This window comes from Penicillium diatomitis (assembly GCF_028827545.1).
Source record: "Penicillium diatomitis strain IBT 30728 chromosome Unknown utg000002l_segment0_segment0, whole genome shotgun sequence".
NCBI classification, from domain to species: domain Eukaryota; kingdom Fungi; phylum Ascomycota; class Eurotiomycetes; order Eurotiales; family Aspergillaceae; genus Penicillium; species Penicillium diatomitis.
The window spans coordinates 2,372,110-2,391,385 of record NW_026623174.1 but is presented as its reverse complement, the minus strand read 5'-3'; the positions used below and the strand labels follow the sequence as shown (position 1 = coordinate 2,391,385).

The 19,276-nt window shown below is 50.9% G+C and overlaps 9 protein-coding genes across 9 annotated transcripts; 3 read left to right on the top strand and 6 right to left on the bottom strand.

Annotated features, from left to right (window-relative positions):
- Nucleotides 1-41: 41 nt before the first annotated feature.
- N7539_001938 (formin-binding protein HOF1) lies at nucleotides 42-3,350 on the bottom strand (the record flags this gene model as incomplete). Its single annotated transcript, XM_056931541.1, has 7 exons — nucleotides 42-211; nucleotides 273-2,304; nucleotides 2,364-2,462; nucleotides 2,519-2,731; nucleotides 2,792-3,078; nucleotides 3,141-3,245; nucleotides 3,308-3,350. The coding sequence occupies 7 exons, from the start codon at nucleotides 3,348-3,350 to the stop codon at nucleotides 42-44; spliced, it is 2,949 nt and encodes a 982-aa protein (XP_056793572.1).
- Nucleotides 3,351-5,611: 2,261 nt separating this feature from the next.
- Nucleotides 5,612-5,986, bottom strand: N7539_001937 (uncharacterized protein; the record flags this gene model as incomplete). Its single annotated transcript, XM_056931540.1, has 1 exon — nucleotides 5,612-5,986. One exon carries the CDS (start codon nucleotides 5,984-5,986, stop codon nucleotides 5,612-5,614), a length of 375 nt encoding a protein of 124 aa, XP_056793571.1.
- Nucleotides 5,987-7,239: 1,253 nt separating this feature from the next.
- N7539_001936 (transcription factor TFIIIC subunit TFC6) lies at nucleotides 7,240-9,547 on the bottom strand (the record flags this gene model as incomplete). The annotated part of the gene is made up of 2 exons (XM_056931539.1): nucleotides 7,240-8,081; nucleotides 8,137-9,547. 2 exons carry the CDS (start codon nucleotides 9,545-9,547, stop codon nucleotides 7,240-7,242), a joined length of 2,253 nt encoding a protein of 750 aa, XP_056793570.1.
- A 1,243-nt stretch (nucleotides 9,548-10,790) lies between these two features.
- On the bottom strand, nucleotides 10,791-11,351 carry N7539_001935 (alpha/beta fold hydrolase; the record flags this gene model as incomplete). Its single annotated transcript, XM_056931538.1, has 1 exon — nucleotides 10,791-11,351. One exon carries the CDS (start codon nucleotides 11,349-11,351, stop codon nucleotides 10,791-10,793), a length of 561 nt encoding a protein of 186 aa, XP_056793569.1.
- Nucleotides 11,352-12,141: 790 nt separating this feature from the next.
- N7539_001934 (uncharacterized protein) lies at nucleotides 12,142-13,256 on the top strand (the record flags this gene model as incomplete). The annotated part of the gene is made up of 2 exons (XM_056931537.1): nucleotides 12,142-12,195; nucleotides 12,273-13,256. 2 exons carry the CDS (start codon nucleotides 12,142-12,144, stop codon nucleotides 13,254-13,256), a joined length of 1,038 nt encoding a protein of 345 aa, XP_056793568.1.
- Nucleotides 13,257-13,511: 255 nt separating this feature from the next.
- On the bottom strand, nucleotides 13,512-14,313 carry N7539_001933 (dolichyl-phosphate beta-D-mannosyltransferase; the record flags this gene model as incomplete). The annotated part of the gene is made up of 2 exons (XM_056931536.1): nucleotides 13,512-14,145; nucleotides 14,210-14,313. The coding sequence occupies 2 exons, from the start codon at nucleotides 14,311-14,313 to the stop codon at nucleotides 13,512-13,514; spliced, it is 738 nt and encodes a 245-aa protein (XP_056793567.1).
- Nucleotides 14,314-14,460: 147 nt separating this feature from the next.
- Nucleotides 14,461-16,156, top strand: N7539_001932 (uncharacterized protein; the record flags this gene model as incomplete). The annotated part of the gene is made up of 4 exons (XM_056931535.1): nucleotides 14,461-14,644; nucleotides 14,717-14,765; nucleotides 14,829-15,900; nucleotides 15,953-16,156. The coding sequence occupies 4 exons, from the start codon at nucleotides 14,461-14,463 to the stop codon at nucleotides 16,154-16,156; spliced, it is 1,509 nt and encodes a 502-aa protein (XP_056793566.1).
- A 263-nt stretch (nucleotides 16,157-16,419) lies between these two features.
- On the bottom strand, nucleotides 16,420-17,441 carry N7539_001931 (uncharacterized protein; the record flags this gene model as incomplete). The annotated part of the gene is made up of 2 exons (XM_056931534.1): nucleotides 16,420-17,293; nucleotides 17,356-17,441. 2 exons carry the CDS (start codon nucleotides 17,439-17,441, stop codon nucleotides 16,420-16,422), a joined length of 960 nt encoding a protein of 319 aa, XP_056793565.1.
- Nucleotides 17,442-18,119: 678 nt separating this feature from the next.
- N7539_001930 (hemolysin III family protein) lies at nucleotides 18,120-19,079 on the top strand (the record flags this gene model as incomplete). The annotated part of the gene is made up of 1 exon (XM_056931533.1): nucleotides 18,120-19,079. The coding sequence occupies one exon, from the start codon at nucleotides 18,120-18,122 to the stop codon at nucleotides 19,077-19,079; it is 960 nt and encodes a 319-aa protein (XP_056793564.1).
- Nucleotides 19,080-19,276: the final 197 nt, after the last annotated feature.

Genomic DNA, 19,276 nt, shown 5'->3' with positions numbered 1-19,276 from the left:
AAGGGTCGTAACAGTTCGTAAAAATGTAGCGCATCGAGCACTTAGATTATTTGCAGGTAGTTGCTCGGTACAAGACCAGGGTGGCCTCTAGCGTTGGTGATCTCAGCCTCCCACCACCCATCGTCTTGTAGGCGGATGACGGCCAAGACGTCACCCTTGGTGAAACCAAGTTCTTCGGGAATGGCAGCACTGTAGCTGTACATGGCTCGCGCTGGAAAAGCAGATTATGTTAGGCAAGGGACCAAAGTCAGAATTCAGCAGACAAAACTTACCAAAGTGAAGTATGGGCCTACCATCGCGGCTGAACTTTCGGCCAGGCTCGGCAACGGCAAGAGTGCGACTGCGAGAACGCCCCACAGGAGGGGGTGTATTAATGTCCCCAAAATGTGACATGGGACGGCTGTCGCTACGCCGGGGTGCGTTTCCATAGCTATCAACGCCATACATGTCCACCGGCGCATTGGACAGCTGCAGTTCCATGCCTCCGGAACTCGAAGGACGTGCTTGTTGTCGAAACTGTGGCTGGGGAGATACGGCGCGGCTGGACATGGCTGGAGAGGCTCGGCGGGCAAAGTCACTGGGCGAGAATGGTGGCTCCTGAACACGCTGGGGCTGGGGAGACTGGCTGTAACGACTGCGCATACTGCTCGACTGATAGCCCCCGGGACTCTGTGCTGGACTATTAGCTCCACTGTACTGAGCACCCATGCGGCTATCGGTGCGCGGCGTTGATACCAGCGGACTGGCACTACGCGGGGGAGCCGGCGAACGAGCCCGAGGGACACCTCCGCGCGGAGGAGCCGGGGAATGAGCTCGAGGAGCAGTGCCACGAGAGGGTGCAGGAGAATGAGCTCTAGGAGCTGCAGTCCGTTGAGAAGCAGGTGAGCGAGCTCGAGGGACTTCGGTCTTCGCAGGCGGGGCCGCCTTGGGGACGTTGTTTGCTCCACGCAGCATGCTCTGAGTCTGGCCCGTGTATTTCTGTGTGGTTTTCTGCATCTGCTTCGACGTAAAGGCAGGCTGGGGTGCGTCAAGTCTTTTGACAGGGGGGTTCTTGCTGCTGTTGCTGCTGCTGCTGCTGTTGTTATTGTAGGCAGGCGGGGCGCCAGAAGTGCTGCCCCCGTACGCAGAGGAAGGAGCAGATGGAGTGGGTGACTGAATACCGTGATATCGATCCGCTGACACGCGCAGAGTTGATTGCTTCCCACCTGTCTTCAATTCTGCGAGCGCACGAGCAATAGGGTCCATATCGTCTTCGGCTGGCTTCGGTTCGTTTGTAGCCTTGGCTGTCTTGTCAGGGGAGGCGACGTCAAACACGTTATTGCCGACATTGAGCTGGAAATTGGCTCGCGGATCAACAGGCTCAGGACTCTGGCTTTCGGCCTGAGCAGGTGGTGCTTGCTTGGTAGGGCTCGCTGGCTTGGAAGGAGAGGCCCAAGGGCTGCGAGTAGTAGTTTGTCCCCCTATCACCGGACGTTCCTTGTCATGACGACTCTTGCGACGGAAAGGGCTGTTGCTGAAGAAAGCACTCTTTTTCTTTTGGATCGACTTGTCCTCTGACTGGCTTGGCAGCGGAGCGCTGTTTGTTGGCTTTGGAGGCGACTTGTGCGCCGTGACGGGAGCCTCGACACTGGACATGGAAGTTGGATTTGAAATTTCGCTATGAGAATCGCGACTAGATGGCCGATAAGCACTTGTTGAGCTTCGACCTGATGGGGGTCCAGTGCGACAGAACATTGTCATCCCGTCCGTGGGATAAGCATTGTGGGGAACCGCGTTGATCTCGCCGTGTTGCTCAGGATCATAGTTTGGTGGCAGGTAGCCACCACGGCGCAGATCCAACGGCGCTGGAGGTTGCGTGTTCATAGGTTGCTGAGGAGCTGGGTGGTTCATTTGCGGAGGCATAGAGTAGCTTGGTTGAGGAGGTGCGGAATGACCCATCTGCGGAGGCATCTGATGTTCCATTTGAGGAGGTACTTGTTGGCTCATCTGAAGAGGGTCTGGATGGTTAGGCTCAGGAGCCGGGTGACCCATCTGGGCAGCAAGCTCCGAATTGGGATCGTGATGGGACTCAAATGTCGATGGCTGGGGCGATGACGTGCGGAAGGATGGGTTCATTGTTCGCTGGAATTGGGCTACTGAATAACCATCATCGTCAATGTCCGACACGTCGTCATCCTCTTTACAAAAGTTGATAAATCGCGGGGCATCCGGAATCTCTTGGCCAGTGCCGCGCTCTTTGATGAAGGTGACGATATCTTTCTCGACCTCACAGTCCTCTAGGGAGAGGCGGATTTTCTCGCATGACTTTGAGAGTGGTCAGCATTTGGATATTTGAGAGTCGAGGCACCAGCCATTTGACTTACTGCATCGTCGCTCACGCACACAGTCGACGCAATATTAGCGTAGGTCCAGAGACTGCTTTTTGTGAAGTCCAACCGCTCTTCTTCGAGATCTTGGAATTTCTGCGACAGTCAGCATTTTCCCTACGTTCGGTAGTCGAGGGTCCGGGGTTTCTCACATCACAGGCGGCCTTCCATTCCTTGTTCCAACGACCTGTGGTCTCTTCGAGCACTTTGACAGCAGCTTCGTACTCGCTGCTGTTCGAGGCTAGCTGAATCTGGGCTTTTTCGAGCTTTGCTTTGTTCTTGCGTTCTTCCTGACCCATCACCATGTGGCCTTGAGCCAGATAGCCTTTTATTCGAAGACAGTCCTGCTCGAAGCGGTCGCGACTCTATAGAATGATGAGGTTAGCAATCATTCTCCTTGTCTAGACCTGTGAGCCGGAAATCACCTTGTTGACCACCTGTGTTTGCTGCATTTTTGTTTTGTGAAGTCGTTCAATGCCATCTTGGATGATCTTGCGTCTCTCCTTGATGCCCTTGGAGAAAGCCGTCAACGGTTCCTCAAGCTCTGTCTTCATTTGACCCGCAATCGCAGCGTGGGATTTTGCGATCGCCTCGGTTTCCCCGCGCACCACGTCGAGGGAGGAGCGAAGCGACCCTGATTCCGCCGAACCCAAGGATTTGCGGCACAAGGCCTGGAGCTTTCTTGAGTATTCATCTTCGATCGCAGCTCGTACTGTCGAGATGTTTAGCATCCAAACAAGGGGAAGAAATGGTCTTGACATCGCGCCAACTCACAATTGTAGAAGACCTTCAACTCGTCGCTTGTCACCTTCGATGCATGCATCCGGTCAAGCATCGGCTGGAGGCCTGCATCATCTTTGCCCCAGAAATTATTCGCGACTAAATCGAACGCATCAGAAATCTCATGTGCGACAAAAACATGAGTCGTTCTTGACTCTTACAGGACATGGACACCGTTGGTCCGTCAGCCACGGTGCCTGGCATTTTTGCTGAATCGAACTCCGGCCAGCCTGCTCCAATATAGAGGATTTAGAATATTAGAACAATGAATGAGCGGAGATTTATGAAGATCTGCCAGTGATTGACAGCTCGGTATGTGTGGGAAAGAGACAGTGTCAGGAAAGGTTTGCGGTTGAAGAATGTTCATGTGGTTGATGGGAGGGATGCAGCTTGGAATGTTTACTACGCGTCACTCGGGGCAACCATCTCGAAGCGCCTGTCTGCACTGCGCGGCGCCTGAACCCCAGCTGCCGAGTTTCGCGGGACCCTGCGCGGGGAGCGACGTAGTGCTTTGTCTTACCGCCTTTAGGTACCTCACTCGCCCCCGCATCTTGCCATCTACTAACATTACGGGAGTACCGCGTAGGTAGTAGGTAATTAACTTACCTTCTGTGATCCAGTACTAAAGTAAGGACTCAAGGAGGCACCGTACCAACACTATAATGACACATGTATGTAGCGGGTCGCGGAACTAATGTCATGTAGAAGGCAATCGATGTACATACAGTACAGTGGTTCGTACTTCGAAGTTCGTACTAGCTAGGCCTGGAAGTACCGGACGGAAGGTCACTTCTCCGAGAATATATACCACTACATTACAGTGTATAGTGTATGGACTATGGTGTATACCAGATGTGAAGACACACTTGCCAATTGTGCTCTTCCTGGACTTCTATGATCAAATTCAAGGACAGGCTCTAATTTAGCTTGGTTTCTAGATTCGTGCCAGCTTCAACCTCCAATAGTTGACACCTTGTGTAGGACGTTTTCGCACTGCATTCTTCAAGCTGGTGTACATGAGTACTTCCCTTCAGGTCCCCGTGACTAACATTCTCAAGATGTAAGGTAATCCACCTTTACTATGAAGCACTGGTAGGCATGATACGCTTCCCACGTGCAAAAACAGGTTTTTATGCACCATAGTCAGGTGCCTGCCAGGTCGATCCTAGTGACTATATAGAAAGTATAGATGTACCCAGCGCGATGTCAATGGAAAATGCCTGGTCATAAGTAATGTTGGAGCAGGTTCTGCATTGCTTCTTGACCCTTGACGCTCCGTGTGGAACGAGAAGCTTATGTCCAATTCAATTAGGTAGCAGCTAACCCAGCCAGAACCCAATTTAGGATAGAATCTAAACCCAGCTACGACTGGGATCTAGCCATGGGTGCAATGGAAACTCGCCGTGACAGCGCGATGTCGTGGACAGTGTCCGAGAAGGGACGTCTGATGCTTGACTATTCCCTTGAACGATGCCAGTCCACGCAGACGGTTTCATTTGGTCGACTTTTTGCCTCGTGCACTATCAGCTCCGATTCGTGAGCTGTGACGATGTGTTCTGGTAGCGTAGAGACACGGCTGTTCTCTTCTTTAAGCGATATTCGTCGGCAGTCTTGTATCCACGCCTGTCCGAAAGTTGTATATGGAGGGACCAGACTGGCGTCTTCGAAATTACTCTTCCGTAACCCGACGTCCTGATAGTGTGTACCTTTGTGTTGCGATTGACTTTATGGGTTTCGGAGACTGCCCGGGCGCAGTCTGAATGAGACGATTCCCGGCTGCAGAGCTAGGGGCAAGGTGCTATGGCCGATGGTGGAATGAGGCCACGCTTGCTTTCAATCGAAAAGGTGGCATATATGGGCTCAGTGATGAATCCATCGTATGGGTCTTGTAACAGCTACATACACAACGCAATTCCGACAAAACATAGAAAGAAAGAGCGAAAGATGTAGAAAGCAAAAGCATTGTAGATCGAACGTTGAATGTAAGTAGACAGAAAATTTGTGGTGGTATTGAGTTCAGTAGGAGTAGTCTGGACTAGAATCTCGGTGAATCGAAGAGTAATATGACATGATATCAACGCCGCGCTGTGAGTCTGAGGCGATTGGCCAAAATCAAATAAAGGTCGTCAGAGGAGACGTAAACATAATATCATAAAAGCATGCTCTCTCATGTGGCTTTTCTTCCCTGCATGCGCCCCCAATGTGCAGACGAAGCCTGCAGATATGTATGCTCGACCCGTTGCCTCGATTAAGCCCCATATCAACAAGAAATTGCGTGGTCTCAATGCTCGCCTGTCGATGTTTTCAAACAGGTAATCAGTCCTTCGATGGAATGTGAAAAAGGCAAAAGGAAACAGGCGCAGTCGTGAAGTAGGTTCGAGGACGCGTCACACAACGTGATTGTCCAAGCATCACTGCGATGAGGTTCATTCCACGAACGGGGGGCCACAAGTGTATCTTTCGGGTTAGAAAAGTACACTTGTGGGCATCGGGGTCAGATGAAGCATGCCACTACTCGCTTGATGACAAGGCGATGGAGAGGCGCCAGGTGAAGGAGTATCATGTGAACTTGGCACCGGACTTGAGGCGGGCTTGCTGGTCGCGTACACGGTGACCATCACTGATGATGGTGAAATCTTTGTGGCAGTGGTGACCAGTTCGATTGTTTGTGTCAAAGTCTCTGTGACTGGGGCAACGGATGTGGTTTGAGGTCCTGCGACGTTGACAACCTCGTACGTCGCTTTACGAGGGGAAATCTGATCTTGAGAGCTGGCGAGAGGGGCGGCAAAGACCGCGTTCACGGCGAGTGAAGCTAGAGCTGCAACGACAGTGAACTGCATAATGATTTGGTGCTGGAAAAAAACTCGAGAGATGGATGTTTCGACCAGTGGGTCGGCCGGTCACTTGGAAACAGAGATCGTGACACCGCAGGGTAGAATCTGAGGTACTGTAGATCACGAGACTTCTCAATCAAGAGCTAGCTTCGAACGGTTGCTGCTGAGTATGGTGCGCTGTCAGGGATGAGGGAAAGGTAGCACGTAGGGTGGATTGAGTAAGGAGGGGATGATGGTGGTATTCAGATGGCAGAATCCATTTGCCTCGTTCGGGTCACGACATGCATGATTGATACTCTCACACGTGCCTCCCGTCCTCACAAGGCAAATCTACGTTCAACTCTAACAAAATCACCAGGCTGGGACCCATATTGCAGTGGCTGGGAATGAGCAATGACCCCACATGCTATTATACCAGCCACCTCAATTTCCAGCTCATCGACTACATGTCCAACGCGCCACTAAAACAGTACAATAAAGTATAAACAGCACTAGCGTCGGCAAAGCTCCACCTCTGCACGCCACATGCATGTCGAGGACATCCCAGAGTTGGCAGTTCGAGAGGAGTCAACACATTGATAGGGCTGTCCGTTGCTATGGGGATGACGTGATGATAATGGTCAACAATGCGGGAGTGGGCCTATTTGGCGTGCGGCTACGGTCCCACTATGACGAGACTGCAGCCTCAGTTACACGCTGTGCCAGTCACACAGCTACTGGGCTGTGGGCGGTGAGCAGTGGGCACTTTCAGTAAGTAGTCGAACGTGGTGTAAAGTCCAAGTACAATAATTTGGGTACACAAATACATGTAGCAGTATAGAGTGTAGACTATAGACAGTACGTTCGTAGATCTTTAAGAATTTGCTCCATCCAGCCTACTTGAGCTTATTAGAAAAGCAACTGACCCTGTGGGAACGATTTTAGTTCAGGCGAACCCCATGTTACGGGGACCCAATAGGCTGGTACTCATCCACGTAGTCTGGTGATATTCTGTAAGTTTGAAATTCTGCTTGAGGAAAACATGTGCGTGTATGCCTTGAGCTTTTTGCAATCCAGATGTATTTTACCCCAGAATATTGTGTCATCACCATCACTGGAAGGGCAGCCGATGGTCAAATGTTTGCCAAATACCTTGACTCAAATTGACTATAATCGCCCGCACGATACCTGGCCAAAATATGTGGAACTGCAGTTGGCCAATGTTACATTCATAAGCAGACAGAGGGTCTAGACAGCGCCCGTAGCGCTGAACACGTCCATCAAATGGCAAGATCTTCCACGCGTACAATGCCGCATCCCATTCCAGCACAAGCCCAGCCAGCAGTGGCGCGGTTCGGGTTCCAAGCCAGTGCGGTGACATGAGTTTGTTCGTCGTGTATCGTAGTAAGATAGGACCCTATCTGTGGTCGCTTGTCACCGGACAAATTCCGTGCTAGGCTCTGAGTCTCTGCACGGAACCCATCAAAGAAACGACTAGCCCCTGACCTGTTCTTGTCAGTGCCAGGAGACCAATCATGTGAAAACCATGTCTGCTGCCAATGTTGCTCCTTGCTGTAGAGCAGGCGACGGAGAGGATTTGCCGCCACGACTTCACCACTTGCAGTGCCAAAGAGAAGGGAAGGATGGAAGAAGCTGCAAGGCGCCATGCTGGTTACTGAGCTCGGCATCCTTCCAGCAGAGTGTGTGGCAAAGAAGCGCCGAAGAGGCATGTATCGCCCAAAGTCATTCTCATCATAGGTACACACGGCTTGGAGGATTGGGGAGTAGCTGATTTGCCCAGGAGCTTGCCGTTGGCGCACAGGGGCCGCGTTATCGCTCTCGGGATCAACCATGGACCACAATCGCGTCTCACCATCTATGGACGTGGTAACGAGCAGATGCGGATTGGTAGGGTATGCAGAAGTAATGCTGAGCACGTATGAAGCATGAATGGGTTTGTGGAAATAAGGAACAGCTTCCAAGTCGTCAATAGGCAAGATGCTCCAAATTGCCACAAAGCCATCAGAGCAACCCACTGCAATGTCAGTCGGCGAGAGCCATGTCATGCATGTGGAAACGCTAGAAGGAATTTTTGCCTCAAATGCAGGCTTTCGTACAGCGACTGCGTCAAGAATTAGTATAAGTTCCGGACGCTCAAGCCCGTTTGGGAAGCTTACCAAATTCAGTGGCTCCACCGCTGCTCAACTTGACGTCCAATACTCTCAATTTTCCGTCGCCCCAAATTCCAGCCAATAAACCAATGTTTTTAGTTCCGTCATTGTCATCAGTGGCCCGCTTTGCTCGATCCGTAGGGCACCAAGCGATGCGACGCAAGTCCCCCCACTCAGTACATAAGAGTAACCGCAACCGAGGGCTGGTTTGCATATCAAGCGTGCGGGTGATGGGACCTGCTGGTTCTCCCTTGAACTCCCAAAGCTGAAGCGCGCAAGGATATGAAGGCATTTCACGGAACGAAGAGAATCCCTCTTCATCCTGAGAAGAGTGAGAACCCTTCTGAGCAGGTCCAATAGGGGTGACAACAGCGAGATACTGAGACAACCCGTCTTGACCAGGAGCCCAAGCCAAGCACTGGACCTTGTGTTCAAAATTGATCAGCCAGCCTTCACGCACATTGGCATTGACTCGATCACTCTTTTGGGCCTTGAAATCAACCCAGGCTCTGCCAAAATTCAAGGATTCATGATAGCCCAAAGAAAATGATTTCTGGTCGCTAGCAGGGCCTAAGAGGATGGTGTGCTTCCGCTTTTTGGCTTGTGGCAAGTACTTCTGCCGAGCCTCAGCCTCCTTGAGCTTGATATTCGACTCTTGAGCTCGATGAAATCTTCGTCCAACCGCGGCGTCATAGTACCAGTCCCAGCCAGCTGTCCGCTCTTGCTCGACGTCTTGCGGATCAGCACCCCAGGTTGGACCGAATTCATAGTCATTCAATGAGCTCTGATGGTCGAGGGTATATCGGGTGGGTAGGCAGGTGTCAATTCCTCGAGCCCATCGGTCGCGCGCATAGACGGCTGCGAGGAGGTCCCTTGTATCATCGCCAAATGTCGATATGTAGTGCATCGGCTTGGATTCATTCTCTTTAATATCATTGCAGCCCCTGGAACGAGTCTCGGCTGCTAGGCTTTTGTTTTTGGTGTTGACTCCGCTGCTTTCCAGTACTTTTTGTTGACTTCTTGGCGAACTGTATTGAGGGTTCTCCCTTGAAGTTCTCGGTGTCGTGGAAACAGCGAATGAATCGTCCACGTCTCTGCGTTTCAGACCACTCGACTTCCTAGAAGCTTTTGCACTCAGCCTCTGAGGCGAATCCTCTTCCGTGTAAACTTCCTCTTCCTCTTCCTCTTCGTCATCTTCGTCATCCTCGTCATGATCATCATTATCGTCCATCTCTTCAGCTTTGAAATCATCGTCTGAAGCAGAGGCCTCATTCAGCTGCGACTGGGATCTCTTTTTACTTGGTTTTTGTTGCTCTTCTGATCCTGAATCATCACTAATTCCCGCCGACTCAAAAGCGTCAATTGTATAAGTTGTCCGTGGCCCTTTGAGACGGCCGGATCTGCGGGCCGAGGACATCCTGACTGTGATAGCAAGAAGCCCCACAAATTCTCAGTGGCATTGGGTCTCTCCCCTTCAGGTTCACATGTCCTCACTTCGAAACGACTTCAGTTCGGTAACAAGGAACTGCTTCCGAAATGTAAGAGGAGACTGTCGCGAGGGAGGACCGCAATAGTGGAATCGGAAGAGAAGTTCAGGCAATTCGCTATAAAAACAATATCTTTCGTATCGATAAGCTCAGAATGGCGCTATACCTGATTCAGACAAGGGTGATGGGTACCAGCGTGCCACAAATAGCCTTGAAGGTACCTTAGTAGCACGAGGCGCGGGGAGGCAGCGTAAGTAGTACCAAGGTACTAAAGTAAGCCCATCAGGACACCTCTATCTACACCAATACTTAGTAGGTGCTAGGTAGTCGAGGTGGGTATCGAGGTCAACCGGACTTCTTGTTTGCTCGCATAGGGTATGAAATTCGCGGCAAGTCTGGAGAGCCAAGAGAAAACCAATGAGAATGCTTGAAGTTTGCAACCACCTAAGTGGAGGTTCTGAAATCAATACAGTTCTGGTCCCCTACAACCGATATGCAGTTCCTACCTGTGAAATGATCCTTCCATTGGTTGCATTATTTCCGAACGGCGATAGGTCTGCTTTCTTCAAGATTACGATCCAAGATTGCTTAGGGTCCCTCACATGTTCTGACTGTTGAAAGTTCCACAATGATTGACATATTTGTGTCGGCATCGATACGGGATACGGTGTGATGTACGCAGCCGTTGGGAATCCAAGATAGTCCTGGGCCATAGCGTTGTTCCACCAAGGCATCGTTGAAGAATAGAGACTGGCTATAATTGGGTATTGCACGAGATTAAACACGGAGAAAAAAAGAACTGTACAGACTAAGAGCCAGGACGTTTCATTCATACTTGTTAGCAGGGGGAGAACCATGGACCAGTTCCGCGAAAATGCTCTCGAGATGACGTTGCAATGTGAAATGCGTATCACCCGGTAACTCGTTCAGATGGTAGTGAGGCAGTCTTTCAGCCATGTAGCGTATCATTCGAATAGGCGCATTCATGTCGTTGGTTCCGTGCCAAATTTGATTTCGCCATAAGTTACATCTTCAAATTCGATGCCCCAATTTGACGTAAGTAGTCGCGTTTTGTGGAGAGCTGGCTTGGGACCTTGACGGAAGGCCTCGAGCAGTTGGCGAGATAAGATTTCTCTCAAGACTGCCGGGGTCTCCTCTGATCCTTGAGCTACCTCAGTCCTGGCTAGGAGTTTGTCTATTTGCCGAGCTCCAGAGGGTGAAGACGAGACTTTCTTCAGCGTCCAAAAGAGCGACTGGAGCAGAGCTGCATATGACGAGGGCCATCGATCGGCCATCGATCGGCCATCGATCGGCCATCTTTGCAGAAGCCCGATATAGTGAGGCCATGTAGTGAGTCCCTGCTTCCCATGGTCCTGCACCAGTCATAATCCCCACTGCCGAGAGCATATCAGGAGACAATCGATCTGCGCAAGCCAACGCAAATGGGCCACCACCAGAGCCTCCCAGAATCGCAAACCGACTCAGACCGAGGTCTTGACCCAAGGACTGAATATCATGTGGCCACTGCAGAATTGTATGCTTCGGGTCAAAGGTGGTTAGGCCGAATCCATTGCGGTCGGGCGTGATCACACGAATCCTTTGGCGCAGGACTATTTCATCAATGCCCAGTGTTTCAGGGCGTGAAGTGGGAAATCCGTGGATGAATATCAAGGGATAATCATCAGATCTACCATATTCAGCGAATCCAAGAGTTCGTCCGTCCGGAAGTTGCATCCTTTGGTTCTCACGACCACCTACACCACTGGCTCAAGAGACTGTTTAGCGACAGGGCCGCCGAATCACTGGGCTGAGCCTACGGCCACAGAACATGGCAACTGTTGACGGTATATAGTCTTGAAGGATGGAGAGATTTGCCTCATTTATCAGCGCCAGGAGGATTCAGGATAGATGCAGTGTACGGCCTTGGCGGTGGTGAACCCTTGTCTCTTTGCCTGAAACCTCAATCCCTGAATGGCGAGACTGTCCTAGCTTAGAGTCAACTGACTTGAACAGAAATGGTACTTTTGAATTTCAGCGGACCGGAGTGCATCTGCTTCGAGTAATCTGCAACGTTACTCGAGTTCACATCAAAAATTGAAAGCTACGTTTAGGAGCTCGATGGGATTCAAGCACACTAGCTGTAGATTCGGGGCGACGGTGAGACATTGAACCGGCATGATGCCGGTGACTTGAAGAACTTGAGCATTGGGAATATTACTCATTTTAACGAGAGACCTGCAAAAGAGTTACTATATTGATAATGACATAGCTGGAGTCAACACACGTGAGTATGCAAGATGGATTCCCAGTTCCGATGAGGGATCTCAACAAGGAGGCGCTGCTAGTTGCAGGCAGGCCGCAGCAGACTAGGTCGTACCATATGCGCAGTTGCGCGCTACTACGTAAATACGTAAATACCAAGCTCCATCAACTTTTGGTCTCCACCATACATCCAGGTCCATCACGCACCCATTGAGTCCCTGAACTTTACAGTTTCTGCCACCACCCCCCCCCTCCTCCCCAAATGTCCACAGTCGCAAGCCTTGGAAGCTCTAATTCGGGCGTGCTTCACGAATATGTCAGTACTTAAAGTCATCTAATTCTCGATTGAAATCGGTTGAAATGGGAAGGTCTCTAGACTGACCGCTTCTTCAGGCGCCCAGGCTTGTAGCTTTTGAGTTCACATCGCCCACCAGCAACAGCAAGAAACCACATAGTCTTATATTTGTTGGCGGCTTAACGGATGGTCTCTGTACCGTTCCATACGTCTCCAAATTGGCGAAGGCTCTGGAGAACACCGAATGGTCGCTGTTCTCCCTTCTGTTGACATCCTCGTACAATGGTTTTGGTACCAGCAGCCTGGACAAGGACGTCGAAGAGATCAGCAAGTGCGTGCACTTCGTGAAAGAGCTGAAAGCTGATCAAGTAGCCGGACCATCTAAAATTGCTGGGAAGATAGCGGTCATGGGACACTCGACTGGCAGCCAAGATGTTCTACACTATCTATACGCGCCCAATCCGCTCTCCAAACCCGAATTTGACGTCGGACTCGATTATGTCGTCCGCCCGAAGATAGATGGCGCAATCATGCAGGCCGCTGTGTCAGACCGTGAAGTTATTCTCGATGCACTCAAGTCGGCAAATCATCAGGGTGAAGTCACAGGCGCCTATAAACAATTGGTAAACCTCGCCAAGACCATGCCATGGACCCATAATGGAAAAGACGCAATTCTTCCCATGGACTTGACCGCCGTGCTCGGGTTGCCAGGCGACGCTCCCCTGAGCGCTCGAAGATTTCTCAGCCTGGCCAGTCCCGACAGTCCAGATTCGCCATCAGAAGATGATCTGTTTAGTTCCGACTTGAGTGACAAGCGTTTGGAACAGACCTTTGGAAAGATTGGCACTCGCGGACTCTTGGGGTCTAAGCTCTGCGTTCTTCAGTCGGCAAACGATGAGTTCTGTCCGAGCTGGATCGACAAAGAAGCTTTGATGGAACGCTGGAAATCTGCAACCGAGGCTGGCGGCATTGAATGGGACACAGAGGCTAGTGGCATTGTACCTGGTGCTAGCCACAACGTTCAAGATTTAGGCCAGGAGGATTTGATTGAACGCATTCTACGCTATTTGAGTGGCCTTTGAGACGACCGCACAGGAAACTTCGATCAATAAATGACATTAAATGTTCTTTAAAAGAATTCAATCAGGCTGGATTCTTGGGGACCCGGGCCTACTGCGAGGGTTTTAGTGGTAGAGGAGATGTCACAATGGGGGTATAGAAGGGCTCAAGCTAGGCATCTTTTCGGAATGCCAAAAGAGCCAATGAATGATGGTCAATTAGAAAAGAAGGCTTTCTTGGGACAGATTGGGAGGCAGTAAGGCCGGTTGGCGGAAGGTTCAAACCTTAAGCCAAAGCGTGAAAACACCCTTGAGATATTCGACAATCTCGGATCCTCCGAGCTTGCTCTCGCCATAGAGACGATCCACAAATGTGATAGGACACTCCTGGACCTTGTAACCCATCGCCTTAGCGCGTACCATCATCTCCATTTGGAAGCTGTAGCCTTTGCTCTGCGTGCTTGTGATGACCTTCTCCAAGACCTGTCTCTTGTACAGGCGGAAACTTCCTGTCAGATCGCTGACACCAGGCATCAACATGACATCGGCAATGAGATTAGCCGTTCGTGAGGTGAACTTGCGGAAGAGATCCCAGCCATAAACGCCGCCCTTGATGTCTCCACGGTTCGCATATCGGGTACCCGTGACAATGTCTGCGTCGCTCTCCTTTTGAATTCGAATCATCTCAGGAATAAACTTGGGGTGGTGGCTGAAATCGGCGTCCATGATGATGACGAAGTTGCCGGTCGCATATTGAAGGCCGTGAACATAGGCGGTACCCAATCCAAGTTTCCCTTGGCGGGGCTTCAGCACAATGTGCTCAGGTCCATAAAGGCGTTGGAGCTGCTTGCCGATCTCGAGAGTACCGTCAGGGGAACCATCGTCAACAATGATGATCTCCCAGTCAAGTTTACTAATGTAGATGTTCGAAATCAGCGTCTCAACTCTTCCTTCTGTATACCTCTATGATACCGTACTTCTCTGTGAAGGTCCTCTGGATGAGCCAAGTTATAATGGGGAGATTGCGCCGCTCATTGTAGGTAGGTAGGATGACTGAGTACTTGTTCTTGGTGGCAGCCATTTTGAAGTATAGCAGGAGGTCTTGTGTTCGCAAATAGTAACCACCAAGGCAAAAGTGACAGCTTTGAAACGAAAGACAAGAAGGTGAATAAGGAGCGAATGGCTGGTGAGTCGGCGACAGCTTGCGGTTCCAATACTCAGGAGCCAAATGCGCCAACTTGTCAAGTCCACCATACCGCTTTCGGCAGAATCCGATAGCTTATCGCCGAATTGCCCCAAGCTTCCCCAAGCTTTCGATTCGCGCAATATCAACCCCATTGAAGCATTCGCTTCCCCGCATCAAGTCTTGATCATGGCATCTGCGGGCTTACATCAGCGCAATCTATCAAGATGTGAGTCCACTCACTGATGCTCGGTCCGAGATGCAGGCGCAATTCAATGGCATGTTTGACCATTAATCACAGCTTCACGGCCCCGCAGCTCCACCCGTGGTCCTTTGGATATTCTGGACGAGTAAGATGGTGCAAGCGTATTGTGGTATCGAGAACAGTGTTACTGATGAACGTGTTACAACAGTCCACTATCCGAATCCTCGACACCAAAATCCCCTGGTTTCAATGCGCATTCATCCGCTCCGAAAGACGATGTTGCAGGCTCTTCATTTTCAGAATTAGATCAATTCGCCCCCGATGATCTGCCAGAGACCCTAGGCAAGGATGTCTCTTTTCTCTTGAGGCATGAAATTTACCATCCGTTGTCGCAAAATGATATTCCTCCACCTCTTCGCTCAGAATTTGTGATCCTCGACCCAATCGAGCCCCTTTCCTCGTCTCTCGGTCTCCTGGAAAAGTTTCTCTCCGAAGGTCACTTTTTGGTCGCGGCACATATGGCCAGCTCAATACTCACTTCGTCCTTGATTACACCAACGGATATCAAGCTGGTTTTCTCTCTTTTCTTCACACGTCTTGCTTGTTTGGAACTGTCAGGAAACACAGCAATCGCTGCACAAGAATCCAAGGCTCTAGAGGATCTCAATTCGATGTTCTACTACCTTGACACTAGCCTCGAAAGTCCCGATAACGCAACCGACAATGACACCTCCCACTCGCGGCACCTTCGCCACATAGTGCCCTGGCCACTTCGCGTTCTGGCCGTGCGGTTGCAGAGCATTGGCTTCGGAGACTCGCGCAGAATTATCGGCGGGCTGTATGAATTAGGAATGGAGGCACGCCGTGAAATTCTTAGAAAGGACATTAGCGAGGATGAAAGGACAATTTGGAGGGAAAGACTCGGTGATCTTGGTATTCGAAGTGCCAATGCGCTCGTGGAGATGGGCGACTTGGATGCAGCTAAACGTTCACTGGAAACGCTGCAGGTCGCCGCCAAGCCTGCCGCGGCTATGACTTTGAGAAAGGCGCTTCTCCTCCTGCGAATAGGAGACGTTGACGCGGCTCAACAGGTTTGGGAAAATTCTGCCCAGTCAGATGACGCTGCGCTGTTGCGGCCGCTGCTCAGCATGTCAGAGGGCCGCTATGAGGATGCAGCAAGTGAATGGCGAACTCTTCACGAAGATGTGGAGAGAGCGGACAATGCGCTTACGGGACAGAACCTGGCTGTCTGCCTTGTTTACTGCGGTAGGTTGAATGAGGTAAGCTGAGTGATTGTACCACGCCGAGTGATCTTGTTCGTCTTTCTGACAGAGGGATCAGGCACGTGAACTCCTTGAAACACAGGTCCGCGCCAACAACTCTTTTGGAAGTCTTCTTTTCAACTTATCGACGTTATACGAGCTGTGCTCCGATAGCGCAGTGAGCATGAAGCGGCAGCTAGCTGCTACCGTTGCAGAACAGCCAGTTTTCGGACAATCGAATCGGGATCGGTGTAACGCAGATTTCAAGTTGTAGCAAATCGCGGCCGATACTTGACGGTGTTCCTGGTCCTCCCTCGGGTGCGCCCCCATCAAACATGATACAGAAGGAATTTTGATTTTCCAAAGCGTCATCTTTCCGTTTCAATGAAAGGCTGTGATTGTGTAAGAATACAGAAAATAGCACCGTTCTCGTCGCCAACGGAACATGCACCCAAGGTCCCATACCATGCCCCGTGTTACTCGAATTAGACTATCACACTTGGAACGCCAACCATAAAGCAATGAACACATAGCAAGCTAAGACTCGGCCTTATTGACGGGCGCTGCCTCTGGATTCAACCGAGTTCGTGTCTTTGGGCGCCTGATGATGATATTCTCGCCGTCCTTTTCCCAGCCGAGATTTTCGTGTTCGACCAGCTTTTCCCATGTCCAGCCCTCATCGAATCCTATGCATTCACCCAATACCCAATCAACCGGCACGCTGAGATACGCACTACCAACGGCTTTGAGGGCGCGCCGGCGCATTTGAGCCATGGCCCAGTCCATGATGGCTTGTCTGAAGCAGTCGACGGAGTTTCGCACTCGCCAGAAGACGACCCAGTTACCATGCATCAATGCGACAAGAACTTGATCAATGTCTTGGTCGGAGAAGGCAAAGTCTCTGCGCGCACGCGCGCGCAGCTCGAAGGCAGACAGCATATCATCCTGTCGGCAGGCATAGTCGAGTATCAAGTAGGAGATCACGTCTTCCAAGTCCGATTGATTCAGCGGATGGGATCGCGTATGCAATTTCTCGAGACTATAGCGTAAGGACGGGAAGTACGACGGCGGGTGCCGAGCGCGAACTGCCAATTGGATTGAGAAGGCGTAAACGCGTTGGATGAAATCCACGGGTGTCTCTTTAGCTGTAGCGAGTAAAGCTTCACGAAGCTTTCGCAACGAGAGTAGGAGAGTTGACAGCTCTGACGACGGCGACGGAATGGTTCGCTCGACGGTGCTTTGCTTCGCGGATGGCAGAGCAGCTGGCGGATTGGAGGTTGCATCACCCGAGGCGCTCGTAGGCATTGATATTAATGCAGCTTCAAGGTTGCTTTTGTTATCGACGCAGAATTTCACGTAGCGGTCTTTGATCTTGTTGAAGTATTCATTTTGAGCTCGATGGTTCAACAGCCTGTGGTGATCAGGTCAATCAATAACGTGCCCACACATGGGGGGAGAGAGTTACTTTCATACTTCTTGTCCCCCTTTGACACAAATCCGACACTCTCCAGCGTATCAGCAACCGGTTTCAACCGGCTGCCCGGTGGTTTGGGCTGCATTGCGCAGATGGGGGAATGGAGGACATTGATGCGGGGAGAAGCTCGACTGCGGCTGCCACATGATTATTTGCGCCCACTGACGATGGGGAGGAGCAGCTGCTAGCCACCCGCAAATACATCGTACCGTCAATCGTCATGTGAAGATGCGGCAGATTAAGTATGTTGAGTCCCACCAATTTCATCGGTATTTGAGTGCTATTTCTGACACATGCATGATGTGAGAGAAGCGATCTTCTAGAGATTCTATCACCTTTCATTGGACGCCTCACTATAGCTGTTCTCTTTAAGCGGACAACTGGAATACACATAATACCCTTTAGGTCGCTCGTGCTCGTAAGCGGCGCTGATAGCGTGTTTGCCACGTTTGCACCGAGGTTCTCAACAGAGTCAACATAGATACAACGCCGATCTTGTGCCTTGCCCCAACTATTCACCATGTCTGTGGAAGTGTTTAAATTGCCTGTTTCCTAATGCCTCTTGAAATTTCACTTCTAGAAGCATAGACTTTCACCTCTAGAAGTATAGACTATTTCACGTACCGACAGAGGTGTAGTCAAAGTCTACATTCGCCATCCTGTTGCTACACACAGCTTGTGGCTCACCTTCACCGAAGCTGACAGAAGACTTTTACTCTCACGTCGCTCGACATTCAGGTTATTGATAAGAAGAAATCGAGATATGTCGCGTCAACGCCGTGCCGCTCATGGAGCAGAGTCACACTCGGAATCACGGGGGTCTACTTCTGCCGACTCGGTTCTTGACTCGGCCGCAGCAACTATGAGCAGGCTAGTCCATTGGAATGACTTGCCGCATTGGCAGCGTGACAATCAGCATATTCACACGGGATATCGACCGGCTTCTTCATCTTTTCAAAAGTCATTTCACTCTCTGAGCTACCTGCACAATGAGTCTGTGAACATCTACACTCATTTGATCCCTAGCATAGCGGCTATTCCAGCTGGCTACCAGCTGTATCAAGCCCTTGCTCCTCGTTATGAAAGTGCAGACGAAGCGGACATTGTTGCCTTTGCTTGCTTCTTCGCCGGTGCAGCTTTTTGCCTAGGCATGTCGGCCACCTATCACACAATCTCGAACCATTCTCCGCGAGTTGCGCGTATTGGCAATGCCCTTGATTACATCGGCATCGTGGGCCTTATTGTGGGCAGTTTTATCCCCAGCATCTTCTACGGGTTCTACTGCAATCCCGCTCTCCAACATCGATATTGGACTATGATTTGTACCATCGGTTTCGCTTGCATGTGCGTCTCGATTATCCCTCAGTTCCGCACTCCCCGCTGGCGACCGTTCCGTGCAGCCATGTTTGTAGGCATGGGTCTGTCCGCTATTCTACCCGTCCTCCACGGGCTGGGGCTTTTCGGCTATGAGCGCATGCGTCAACAAATTGGTCTAGAATGGTTACTACTCCAAGGCTTCCTATACATTCTCGGCGCAGGAATCTATGCAGCACGCGTGCCGGAACGGCTACGACCGGGTCAATTCGACCTCTTTGGCCACTCGCATCAGATCTTTCATGTGCTGGTGGTCTGTGCCGCAGTAGCCCATCTGACCGGCTTACTCAAGGCATTCGACTATCGTCATAGCGGGATTGCCGAGGCTTGTCAAACCCTTCGCGGCTGAGTCATGCTCGATTCAATTGCAGTGGTCGGGTGTCACTTGAAGCGGCCAGAAAGCTTGGGGCACCAAGGATGGGGGTGATACGTCAAGCTCATGGCGAAGTAGGTAGGGACGATCGATCATCCTGCATCTGAGGATTCATTTGCAGTGAGGTCCTGAGGGAATTATCCATGTTGTGGTCCTCTTGAGATGGCATGGGG